General features: G+C 32.7%; 1 protein-coding gene across 4 annotated transcripts in view; it reads left to right on the top strand.

Moving 5' to 3' along the window:
• The window catches only part of LOC140449771 (cardioacceleratory peptide receptor-like), a 544,190-nt gene that overhangs the window by 515,267 nt on the left and 15,064 nt on the right, over positions 1-13,859 (top strand). For 3 of the 4 annotated variants that reach the window (XM_072543107.1, XM_072543104.1, XM_072543105.1), the window contains one exon: positions 9,243-9,383. In XM_072543107.1, the coding sequence (XP_072399208.1) occupies positions 9,243-9,383 (141 nt within the window). The remainder of the gene's footprint in view (positions 1-9,242; positions 9,384-13,859) is intronic. The other variant, XM_072543106.1, reaches the window with a different exon arrangement.

Genomic DNA, 13,859 nt, shown 5'->3' on the forward strand with positions numbered 1-13,859 from the left:
AACGTGAAGATAGGGTACAAAAAACTAACTGTGGATGGCATAAAATGGGAATGGGTAGGAAATGTACTTTCAAACGAGAAAATTCTAGAAATATGGACCCAAAAAACGGCATATAGTGGTAGAAAAAGAAAAAGACGACCCATTATACCGACGGATCCTAGCCATGAACAGGAAAATGAGTTTAAACATAAATAGCAAAACAAAAAATAAGAATACGTACCTAAATATTGCGACATGGAATGTACGATGGGTATAAGGGGAGGGATCATTAATTAACCTAATAGAAGAATTTAAAAAAGATAAAATACACATTATAGCATTACAAGAAACACATTTGACTGGAAACAATATTGAAAGGATTAGTCCAATCACGTTTTATACAAGTGGAGGCGATAATAGGAATTTTGGAGTGGGTTTTCTGGTACTGAAGACGTGAAGCAGGTAAAACGATTTGTAGCAAAATCTAACAGAATGTGTGTAATTAGAATTAAAGGAAAAGAAAATATGATATCGCTGATAAATAATATACATGCTCCAACGGAAGAAAAAGGAGAAGAAGTGAAAGATGAATTTTATGAAGAATTAGAGTCATTGTCTGAAGAAATGCCCAGACAAGATATTAAAATTATTATAGGCGACGCCAATACAAAGGTCGGGAGAGAAGATATATATAAATTGATTGATTACATTCACAATTGAAAACAGGATGAAAATAATGAGTATGCATGAAAATGAAAATAATGAGTATGCATTTCGGGAGGAAAAATACTTATATATAAAGGAACGTGTAAAAATCCGGGATCAAATGTAACTAATCAAATAGACCACATGCAAGAGAAATTCACCAATTTAATAATAAATGTGAAAACGTGCAGAGGGGCTGACATCATTTTTTGATTAGAATCAATAAAAGATGCAATAAATAAAAAGCATAAACGGAAAAAGAAAATGCAACGTAAATTTAATTTTGAAAAACTGCGAAAATTTGAGGTAGTGCAGGATAATCAAAAAATATACAAGAAACCTATGCCAAACAATATAGTGCTACTGTGAGTAGCACTATATTGCAACAACGAAAAAACAACAAAACTTCTTGAAAATGACAAACACTATAAAGGAAGCAACATCGAAGAACATACCAAGAACAAGAAGATTTAGAAAAAACCACTGGTTCGATGACGAATATAGAACAGAGTTAAAAAAAGATCGGATTTGAGATTAAAAAGTTTGCGATCGCAAGAACAAGACTACCTAAAAAGGTATGCTGAAAAAAGTAAAGAAAATCCTAAGGGCACAGAAAAGAAAGTATATGGATGATAAAGTGAAGCGTATTGAAGAAAATTACAAGAAAAATTAAATAAAAATATTTTTACAAAGAGGTAAAATACATTAAAACTGGGTATCAGGGAAGAACGATGAAAGTAAATGATGAAAGTAAAAAGATAAGCAAGGAAACCTGATAGTGGAGGAAGACCAGATATGTGAAAAGTGGAGAGCATGTTTCGAAGAGATGCTAAATGATGGAATGACTACTGAAGAAAATTATAATGTTCTTAAATCTCAAATAGTAATAGAAGAAATGCCAAAGACCACAAGAGAAGAAATTGAAGAAATAATAAAAGATACGAAAAATCAAAAAAGCCCCGGGGAGAGCGGCATTGTGGCAGAGAGCTTAAAATATGGAGGAGAGGCCAACTTAGTTAGCTAATACTAGAAGTGTGGGATGCTGAAGAAATGCCTGAAGAATGGAACATGTGCATTATAATTCCCACACACAAAAAGGGAAATAGAACTGAATGCGCAAACTTGTTAGAAGTAATATATAAAGTGCTCGCCATACTAATTTAAAAACGATTAGAAATATATCTAGAGAAGAATCTAGGAGAATAGCAGGGAGGATTTCGCAAGAAAAGATCAACAACCGATCAAATTTTTATGCTAAGACAAATCCTGATCAATTGCTATGAATACAACATTTCAGCACAAGTACTTTTTATTGATTACAAAGCCGCCCACGATACAATACTCAGAAACATATCGATAGAAACTCTAAAAGAATTCTAAGTGCCAGAAAAAATAATAGCATTGGTAAAAATGACAATTAGACAAACCATTTGTGCTGTAAAATGCAAAGGTACAGCCTCAGAAGAATTCGAAGCGAAAAAAGATCGCCATAGAGACCCGTTATCTACCTTGCTATTCAATATAGTTCTAGAAAAAATTGTAAGGGTTAGTGGGATAAATAGGTCCAGAACTATTTTATATAAGGAGCACCAATGCTTAGCATACGCTGATGTTGTGGTTCTTATTGCAAAAAATGGAAAAGAACTGGCAATCACAGCAAAAAGACTGATTCGGGAAAGCTCTAAAATGGGACTGAAAATTAACATTAATAAATCCAAGTACATGAAAATCTCGAGCAACAAAAAAGGAATAAACATCAAGAGCTCCTTTAAATTGGAGGTAGAGGATGGATCAGTTGTAGAATTCGAGAAGGTGGATGAATATATGTACTTAGGTACTCTTATTGATCAGACTTGTAAGAATGAAACTGAAATTAACCTGAAGTTGACATTATATCTCGACATATATCTCGAAAGACAAAAATAAGACTATACAAAATTATAATTAGACCTACAATGATATACGCTGCCGAGACATGGACTATGAACAAAACCATACAGAACAGATTGGAAGCATAATAGAGGAATGTTATGTGGAAAAGTAGTAGAGGGAGAATAAAGAAGACGAACTAATGCAGAAGTGTACCAATTGTATGCTAACTCTACAATAAAAAAAGTGGTGAAAAAACGTAAACTATAATGGTTTGGCTATTTAAAAAGAATACAAGGTAATAGACTAGTCAAGAATATGGTTTGAAGAGTACTTGAGGGCAAAAAAAGAGAGAAAAACCAAGAAAGAAATGGAGATATGTAGTAATGCAAATTACCAGAAAACGATGAAAATTATCCATGCAGCAATAGGCCTAAAAGGTCTTCTAACGTTATTCATACATACATATTGAACTAGTTTCCAGGATAGATTGTAAAAACTTATGTGTATCTCTTTTTCCATAGAATTGACACACTTTTTGAATTTTCCTCTATCACTATTCCACTACTACCACTTTATTCTATTCTTATCATATTCTTGAATATGACAGATAAATATTGTTCAGAAGTTACTTTTCTTGTGACATTTTAATGTATTTTATTATCTTTAATTTTTAATTAGATACTGATGCGTCTCAAATAATCTCTTCTACTCAAATGTCAACCTCATCTTTACATTGTTGAACCCTGTTATAGTCTAGGCGGGATCTGTTTTGGATTGGACATTTTCCATAGGAAGCTATTTTTTTGCTGGAATCCCCTCAGGATGTGCCCAATATCGATAATCACGATATGCGCCAGTCGCAAACCCTGTGCTAAATTTTTTATTTAACAAAATCTGAAAACAATTGAAAATTTGTCATTTTTTTGCTCCTATTTTCGTTTATAATTCGGAAAATATTGATCCTAGAGAAAAAATTATAAAAAGTTAAAAATTTCTTTATTCCATTTTACACAATATTTCGTTAGCTAGAAATTGAAAATTTAATGTTTATTGTTGAAAAAATAGCAATAATTGAAAAAAAAGTACAAAAAAATGAAGTTAATCCTTTAAATGTTTTCGACTTTCTAAACTTGACTTACAAGCTCCATATTCCGCCTAGAAAAACTTTTTAATATGTTTAAGACGTGTGCTAAATTTTGTTAAGATCGGTCGGATAGGTTTTGCATAATAATTTTGCAATCCAGCCTACTGGAAAAAAATCGCAAATTTTAAAATTTATAGTAGGCCCTAAATAAGGCTCTCAGATAGTTGCAAATTTTTTTACACTTAAAGGAAGGCTCAAACTTTCAAACGCTTTTTGTAAAATTCCAATCGGTTCACTAGGAGAGCCTAGAATTTTTTTTAAAGTTTTAAACATTTTTTATATATATTAGGCTTATAAACAAATTGAGTAACTTTACGAGCTTTAAATATTTCAATTTCAAAATTTATACACTTAAAGAACATTAAAAGATGCTTCTTTAAAAAAAAAAAGATTGAAGGTTAAAGTTGGCATACATTTGCCGTGTACGGCAAACGAGGGGGCTCGTTTATAAACAAATACCGTCGTCTTGTCAAGTACTTTTTATATCAAAAGTTTTACGTAATGCGCTTCATGGCAACATCCATAAAAAGACAAATAAAAAACCATTTTCGCGTAAAATGTCGCTCGGAATGCATGAGAGGTGGTGGTGGTGGACATTCACTCAAAATGTGCTCAAAATCATAGCGCGCGCTAAAAATAGCATTATCTCGGCTTCTTGTTAACCAATTTGGCTCTTTTTTTTTAATCGCTGTCTCGGACGATAAGGATTATAAATATCATATTTTCAAATACCATTTTTAATTGCAAATTGGGAAATTTGCAATAAACATTGTATGTTAAACAAGTATTTGCATTTTTTCTTCCTGCATTTTTTTGAGCTTGCAATTTATACATTGAAGTAAATTGTTACTTTTAGTAAACAAATATGTATTTATAAATTGTTAATAAATAATTTAAATTGTTAAAACAAAGGCGAACGAAAACAATTTTTTTTTTCATAAATAAACTTTTGACTCAATCTTCAATAATTTTTTTTTAAAGTCTTTTTCATTTTTTGGAAGGATATGTTTAAAGCTCGTAAAGTTATTCAATTTGTTTATAAGCCTAAAAAATGTTTAAAACTTTAAAAAAATTTCTAGGCTCTCCTAGTGAACCGATTTGAATTTTACAAAAAGCGTTTGAAAGTTTGAGCTTTTCTTTATATGTAAAAAAATTTGCAAGTATCTGAAAGACTTATTTAGGGCCTACTATAAATTTGAAAATTTGCGATTTTTTTTCAGTAGGCTGGATTGCAAAATTATTATGCAATACCTATCCGACCGATCTTAACAAAATTTAGTACACGTTTTAAACATATTAAAAAGTTTTTCTAGGCGGAATATGGAGCTTGTAAGTCAAGTTTAGAAAGTCGAAAACATTTAAAGGATTAACTTCATTTTTTTGTACTTTTTTTCCAATTATTGCTATTTTTTCAACAATAAACATTAAATTTTCAATGTCTAGCTAACGAAATATTGTGTAAAATTGAATAACGAAACTTTTAACTTGTTATAATTTTTTCTCTAAGATCAATATTTTCCGAATTATAAACGAAAATAGGAGCAAAAAAATGAGAAATTTTCAATTGTTTTCAGATTTTGTTAAATAAAAAATTTAGCACAGGGTTTGCAACTGGCGCATATCGTGATTATCGATATTGGGCACATCCTGAAGGAATTCTAGCAAAAAAATAGCTTCCTATGGAAAATGTCCATTATGGTCTGAATTTCTACAGATCCCGCCTAGTCTATTATCACAAACGAGGTCCTGTGCAACCAGTATTAGCGGAATAACAGTAATAACTGTAATTAAGGAAATTTTAATCCATTTACCGATAAACACGTTTTAGCAAGCTCGTCAGGTTTCAAAATCACGCCAAACACCCACTAAAATAAAATGAAAATGTCATTATCTCAAAATATATTAATCCAGACGAGTAGGAAAAGATTTTCGGAATCTCACACTAAACTGCTAGTCTTTGCCACGATTTATAGATTTTGGAAATCTTTTCCTATTCACCTGGAGTAATACATTTTAAGATGACATTTTTATTTCATTTCATTTTATTTTTGTAATAGTCTGTCAACTCTCTTAATAGTCTACTAGGATGGTTACTGAGGTCATTGAAAATCGCCTATGCTTTTTCTTCTATTGTTCTCAGTATTCTCTTTTGTTCTGAGTCCCTAAAGACGTGCCTTAATGGAACGTACTTAGGTATATTCAGAGCCTCTCTAATTATATGGTTCTTGATCATTTGTATTTTGTTTCTGTTAGATTTGCAAGTGTGTCCCCATGCAGCCGAGGCGTATGTTAGTATTGGTAAAATTTTACAGTTTACCATTCTAATCTTCGTTTTAAATCTCAGTTTACTCTTCAGACTTATTAATGATGAGAATTGACTTCTAATTATTTTAATTTTCTGGACCGTTTGTTTCACGTGTTCTGTGAAGATCAGCTTTTTTACCAACGTTACACCTAGATATTTGACCATTCGATTTGCGTATCAAATATTGTTTTGCATCTTCTTTTTTGGTACATGACGGCTAGATTTGGGTTGGTACTGCTAACAGCTATCGCTGTGTCGTTTGCGTATAGATTAAGCCACGATCGGGGTTAGGTTGGGGTGTCTGCCGTGTATATGGTGTATAGATACGGTGTCAACACCGCTCCCTGTGGTACACCAGCTCAATGGCTCCAGCTTCGGATAGGGTTGGCCCTATCCGAACTCTTAACCTCCTGTTGGTTGGGTATGACGAGAGATGGCATGTTATCGCCTCACTATAGCCATTTTGGTTCATTTTATACATCAGGCCTTCGTGCCAGACTCTGTCGAATACTTTACTGACATCTAGAAAGGCGGCTTCTGTATATTTCTTTTCATTGAACCCTTTTGTGATATATTCCGCTAGACGCAGTACCTGAAGTTCACATGAGTGTTCGGATCTGAATCCGAACTAAGTATTTCAATAATCGATAATATAAAAATGAATCGAAAAATGTGTTGGTAAACGCATAACTCAACAACGCATGGACCAATCTTAAAATTTCTTTTTTTAAAATGTTCCTTGAAGTCTAAAAATGGTTTTTACGGCGAGAAAAATTCGAATAATTTCCGGGAAAACCCTATAACAGCCCTTTCCTTTTTCTCATACAAATATTTTCGGAGCGGTCTGTTCCGTCCGGTGAACACTTGAAATGAACAACAGAAGTATGTATTTGATACACTTATGAAAGTAACAAATGATAAAACAGGAGGAATTTACTTCTTAGATGCACCTGATGGTACAGAAAAAACTTTTTTGATTTATTGTTATTATTGTTATTTATTGATATTAGCAACAATTCGCTCTCAAAATAAAATTTCACTTGCACTCGCTTCGTCGAAAATCGCAGCAACTTTGCTTGAAGGTGGTCGAATAGCCCATTCAGCACTAAAATTGCCATTAAACATGCAAAGCAACGAAACTCTAACCTGCAACGTTTCGAAGAACTGTTTGGGATGAATGCACGATGGCACATAAAAATCTTTGGAGGCTTTAGATAGAACCTTACAGGATGTACGTAGCAATCATAATCCATTTGGGGGTGCAATGATTTTATTATCAGGAGATTTTCGTCAAAAATTGCCAGTGATTCCACGATCAACACCAGCTGATGAACTCAATGCATGTTTAAAGTCCTCCAATTTGTGGAAACATGTCAAGGTATTACACTTAAGCAAGAATATGCGTGTCGAGTTGCAAAATGAACAATCTGGAGACATATTCCCTAAACAACTCATTGACATTGGTAATGGCAAATTTCCTATAGACACCTTGACTGGTTACATTAACTTTCCTCAAAGTTTTTGTCAGTTAACTCGATCAAAAGATGAACTTATTCAAAAAGTGTTTCCAGATGTTGCTCAAAATTACAGAAACCATGATTGGTTTAGCTGTATTAGCAATATTGGCTGCAAACTGCCTAAAACATAGATGTAAACGAATTAAATTTTAAAATTCAAGAACCAATTACAGGCGAATTGAAGATATATAAATCAGTTGATTCGGCTACTTACCAAGATGATGTTGTCAACTATCCGCCTGAATTTTTAAACTCGTTGGATTTACCAGGATTGCCACCTCACAATCTTCAATTAAAGGTTGGATCGGTAGATATAATGTTGAGAAATATCAACCAATCACGTCTTTGCAACGGCATACGGTTAGCGATAAAAAAATTATTGAACAACGTGATAAAAGCAACTATACTGAAAGGAAAGTATAAAGGAGAAGACGTTTTGATACCACGCATCCCAATGATTCCGAATGATGTACCATTTGAATTTAAACGACTACAGTTTCCAGTGCGGCTTGCTTTTGCTATGACCATAAATAAGTCCCAGGGGCAATAATTAGGTGTTTGTGGTATTAATCTAGAAAACCCATGTTTCTCACATGGTCAATTGTATGTTACCTGTTCCCATGTTGGAAAACCATCAGATTTGTTTGTATATTTACCAGGTCATCAATTAGCCTGTATTTGCCCACTGCTGAACGTAGGCCTCCCGTAAAATTTTCCACCTATTTCTATCTTGTGCTTCTTGCATCCAGTTTGTGGTGATGCGCCTGATATCATCCGTCCATCTAGTCGGTGGTCGTCCTCTGCTTCGATATGCCTCTTGCCTTGGTCGCCATTCCAGAATCTTTCTGGTCCATCTATCATTCCGTTAATCTGCCAACATGTCCGGCCCAAGCCCATTTAGCCATGGCTATTTTTTCAACTGCATCTGTGACTCCTGTTCTTCTTCTTATTTCTAGGTTTGGTACTTTATCTCTGATGGTAATACCTAATATTGATCTTTCCATAGCACGCTGTATAACTCTTATTTTATCTATTGTTCTTTTTGTCAGAATCAGTGTTTCTGCACCAAGAACCGTTAAAACGCACTGGTTAAAAACCTTTCTTTTTAAACAAACTGGGATAACAGACTTCAAAATGTTATTCAATCTTCCAAAGGCAGCCCATGTGAGACCTATCCTTCTTTGTATTTCAGTTGTCTGATTATCTCGGCCTAAGCGAATCTCATGCCCTAGATATTTGTAAGCTATTATTTGATCGATGCTATGGCTCTCAATCAGAATTTTACCGCTGACTACAAGGTTGGTCATAAATCTTGTCTTTGAGGTGTTAATTTTAAGACCAATTGTTTTTGACACTTTATAGAGCGTGTGCAGCATTTTTGTAGCTTTATCAACTCTATCAGATATTTAAAACGATGTCATCGGCAAATCTTAGGTGGTTCAGATCTTCCCCATTTATATTAATTCCCATATTATCCTCTTGTTCCATTTGCTTGAACATTTATTCAAGAACAGCTGTAAACAATTTAGGGGAGATAGTATCACCCTGTCTAATTCCACGTTCTATTCGAAACTTATGTATTAATTTAAACAAATCTGCTCATAAACTTTTAACTAACTGTTTATTAAAAATTTTTTTTTTTATTTTTTTTATTTATCTGTACAACGTTACAATCAAAATAAAACACATCAATATAATTTTAAAATAATTTATTTTATAGTTATCCTTTCAGGTGAGGACCTTCGAGATATTCCTCCACGGCATTTACCAGATGATCACGATTACAGAAGAGCAAGTTCCAGAGGAATTATTCCACGTGCCAAAATAAAGACTGTAAAAATGACTTTTGTCATTGTATTTAGTAAGTGCAATTTATCTTTAGCCTAATAATATTTTAGTGTTAATTTCGCACCGCGCCGAGTTCCGCGACTGCTTTATATACAGTGTGTAAAAGCCAAATGGAATAAATTCATTATTTAGGCTACTGTACATATTTATAAAAAATCCCGAAACACGTCAAATTTAAATTATAACTTGACATTCTTTAACGTGAAAATGCAACCCCTACCTTCAACCCCCTTAGAATGACAGGTACAACCCCCAATTTTTAAAATAGGAAGTATAGGCTTGTGATATATCGTTTGAAAGGTCTTTTCATTCTCCATTCAAAAATGTTGTCGCTTTCAAGTTTATTAAGATTAATTAAGATAAAATAAATTAAAATCATGTGGTTACCGAAATTCGCTAAAATATACTCAAAACTTATTTCCCGTTTAGGTCTTGATAATGAGAAAGTGAACAAAAACCATAGCAATGTGGTTTTTAGATGGTAACCATTAAAAAACTTTAAAGAATTTCCGTGGCAACGTTATTTTAACACGTATTAGTAAATTGTTTTATTTAAGTTGTCAGTATTTTAATTTAAGTAAAAAGTTCGCGGTGAACATTTTGAACATCTACTTCATTAATATTCATAGTTCTTTTTCGTATTCTACATTTTATTACGTTTTGCATTACATTTTAGTTTTTGATTGTATTGTAGCGAATTTCGGTAACCACATGATTTTAATTTATTTTATCTTAATTAATCTTAATAAACTTGAAAGCGACAACATTTTTGAATGGAGAATGAAAAGACCTTTCAAACGATATATCACAAGCCTATACATCCTATTTTAAAAATTGGGGGTTGTACCTGTCATTCTAAGGGGGTTGAAGGTAGGGGTTGCATTTTTACGTTAAAGAATGTCAAGTTGTGTGTGTGTGAGAGAGAGAGAGATGGCATTAGACAAAAAATTTTTTTGCCACAGAAAATTGTTATAAGGATGTTTAAATTTTTATTTTAGAATCGTTTATAAACTTGATTAGAATATTATATATAGATTTGTCAGAATAAGATAACATATTGCTGATGTTAACTGGTAGGCTAATATTGAGATCAATTAAATCTAGATATAGGCTTCGAGTCTGTTCCTTATGATTAGGACAACCGAAAAATAAGTGGTTCAAATCTCCGACAGATTTACCATCACAAGGACAGAAAGGGGTTTCATAGATTCCAATCCTATGCAGATGCTCTGGAAAGAGGCCATGGTTAAGTTTTAACCGGGTTATTAACGAAGAATGTACTTTATTATAGTTAAAATTAAAATGGGGAATATTTTTTGGTAGAATGTCAAGTTATATTTTAAATTTGACGTGTTTCGGGATTTTTATAAATATGTACTGTAATATAAATAACGAATTTATTCCATTTGGCTTTTACACACTGTACGGTGTCGAAACCACATACCTATAAGATATTTAAGATATTGAACACAATCTTCAATTAATTTCAGTAGTTTTGGATATATGATGTCAAGATCTATTTGTTTGTTGTTTTAAGTCCCTTAATTACATATTCTACCTTACCAGGATTTTGGAACTGTCTTCACAGAATTCTGGTAGATTCGTGTCAATCCTGGTGTTTTCAAAAAGTTATGTAATGCCTTCTTCTTCTTCTTCTTTCAGTACTATGTCCGATTATCGAACGTTGACAATTATATAAGCAATAATAACTTTATTTACATCAGCTTAAAACACTTAGCTTATGTCTCTTGATAGTCCAGTCAATGAAGTTATTTGGCTCCGAATTCTATTTTAATACATCAGTTTACTTAATATTTTCGCAGTAAGTAGGAAATAACTCATGAAATAAAGTCTACTCTATGTTAAAATATGCTTTTATCTTGGAAGTGGTACACACCCCTTTTTGGGGGTAGAAATTGTTTGGTTAAAATAACTCCGGAAGTCGTTAGAAAATCTAATTGTAATCAAAAAATGTGTTATAAATAGTTTTTCAATACTTTTTGAGTTATTTGAGATTAAAAATTTGCCATTTTTATCATCATTCATCTAGTTTTCCCATTTCATTATACTTATCAGTTAAATATCTTTTTTATTTTACTGTAAATTTTTGTGTATTATGTGGGATTCCAACCATTGTGTACCCTTCTTTCTCCTTCTGTTGTAATATAGTATTAATCATCTATTCCTTTTTTGCTGTTTTTAATGCTGGTTGAATATTTTCGACGAATAATAGATCGACGCAAATTCTCGCATTCGCTGACGATATAGTTATAGTGGGCAGAAGTATGAGAGACATGGTGCAGTGTTTTACAAGGCTTGCGGACGCAGCAAGTGAATTAGGACTTGTGGTAAACGAGGAAAAAACCAAATATATGTTGGTTTCTAAAAACCCTCGAAATATCCAACAAAGAATTCAAATTAACAACCATACCTTTGAGCAAGTCAAAGAATTTACATATCTTGGATCGCTAGTAAACGCAACAAACACGACAAGCGACGAAATAAAAAGACGCATAGCAATAGCAAACAGAACTGTTCACGGCCTCCAGAGACATTTAAAAAATAAAAATATAAAACGTGCACTAAAGCTTAATATATACAGGACCTTAATAAGACCAGTTTTGATATATGGGGCTGAAACGTGGATCTTATCTCAAAATGATAAAAGACTTCTTGGTATTTTTGAGAGAAAAATTCTTAGAAAGATTTTTGGGGCCGTAAATGAAAATGGGCTATGGCGTCGAAGATACAACTTTGAGCTGTATCAGTTATACACCGATCCAGATATTGTGAAATTCGTTAAAGTGCAGAGACTTAGATGGGCTGGACACATTGCTAGGATGTCAGATCACGAATACACGAAGAGATTAACATTTTCAAAACCAGAGGGCACAAGAAGCAGAGGACGACCACGAATGAGATGGATTGATGATGTGGAAGAAGACCTACAGATTCTAGGGGTTAGAAGATGTAGGGAAGTTGCCAGGAATCGACAGGAGTGGCGACTTCTTTGTGAGCAGGCCAAGATCCACAACGGATTGTCGAGCCACTTATGATAATGATGATGAATATTTTCGTTTGTAACTTTACTATAAATTTCTCCAATTTTTTTCAATAATTATGAATTCCTGACGTAGTTAGTTCTTCTCTTTTTAAGTTTGGTAATTGTGTGTTTTATTTTTCTGTTACCACTTCTTTCGTCTTCGGTTCTTCTAAATTCTTCATGTTTGGTTTGGTTTTAAAAATTATTTTTTATAAACTTTTAGTTTGATTTCTCTTTTGGCTACTACAGGATTCTGATCTGCAATTATATCAGTTCTCGGATAGGATATGTTTTGATATTTTTGTTTGCTTTGTGGATAAGAATATATTAATAATAGCGTTTATTGCCCAACAGAATCCATTTATAGGACAAAATACAATACTAAAGTTAAACGAAATATTAATAATTCATAGGTACTAACTAAATAACACATTTTTCGAGTATTTTACCTAAACATAAAGAAACTACTCAATCACCTAGGTAGATCTCAGCCATCCTAGTAAGCTGCTTTAAACTGCAGTCAACTATATCGCAGTAAGCACTTAAGGAATTATAACAGTTGCACATGAGAAATAGAGGAGAATTTAACATAAGATTAGTTCTAGCTTGTGTATTTCTGAGCGTAATCGAATTTCTTACTGGATAAGATGGAACGTTAAAATTTATTTGTCGAAGAATATCAGGGCATTCAATGAGATTATGTAGTAGCTTGTACAGGAATATTAGGGAGGCATTAATTCGTCTAGATTCTAATGATATTACGTCCAAACCGCTACACAACTCACTATTGCTGATGCCCCTCTTGGATATATGCCGTTAATTTTGAAAGACAAAAATTTTAAAAATTTACGTTGCACCTGCTCTATAATTTGGATATGTACATCATAAAAAGGTGGCCAAATGACAGAGACATTTAAAACACGTTCTTTTAATCCTGTTTTTTCTTAAGCTTTCTCATCCAGATTATCTACAAGAAGATCTTCAATTGTTAAAAAATATTTTAATTGAAAACTCTTATCCTCCAAATATGCTACATAGAATGCTTTTTTCTAATATTGTTAATATAAATAACTTAACACCATTTTTTGCTAAATCTCAAAACATTGTATCTAACAATCAGAACATCTATTATCATTCACTACCTTTTATACCATCATTAACACTTAAATTAATACAAACACTAAAGTTTATTGACAATATAAAAATAGCAACAAAGAACATCAAAACTATTTTATCTTTATATTCCAAAACTAAATATCCTATAGACAAATTTGAAAAAACGAATGTAGTATACAGCATTAGTTGTACTCAGTGTAAAGCTGAGTATGTTTGTGAGACCAGAAAAAATTTGCAGAATTAAAAAACCATCTTGTGCTTTGGCAGAGCATGTAATCGATAAAGACCATATTATGGATTTTGATAACATTAAAATTTTATGTAGTGAAA

This window comes from Diabrotica undecimpunctata, chromosome 9, assembly GCF_040954645.1.
Source record: "Diabrotica undecimpunctata isolate CICGRU chromosome 9, icDiaUnde3, whole genome shotgun sequence".
Lineage (NCBI taxonomy): Eukaryota > Metazoa > Arthropoda > Insecta > Coleoptera > Chrysomelidae > Diabrotica > Diabrotica undecimpunctata.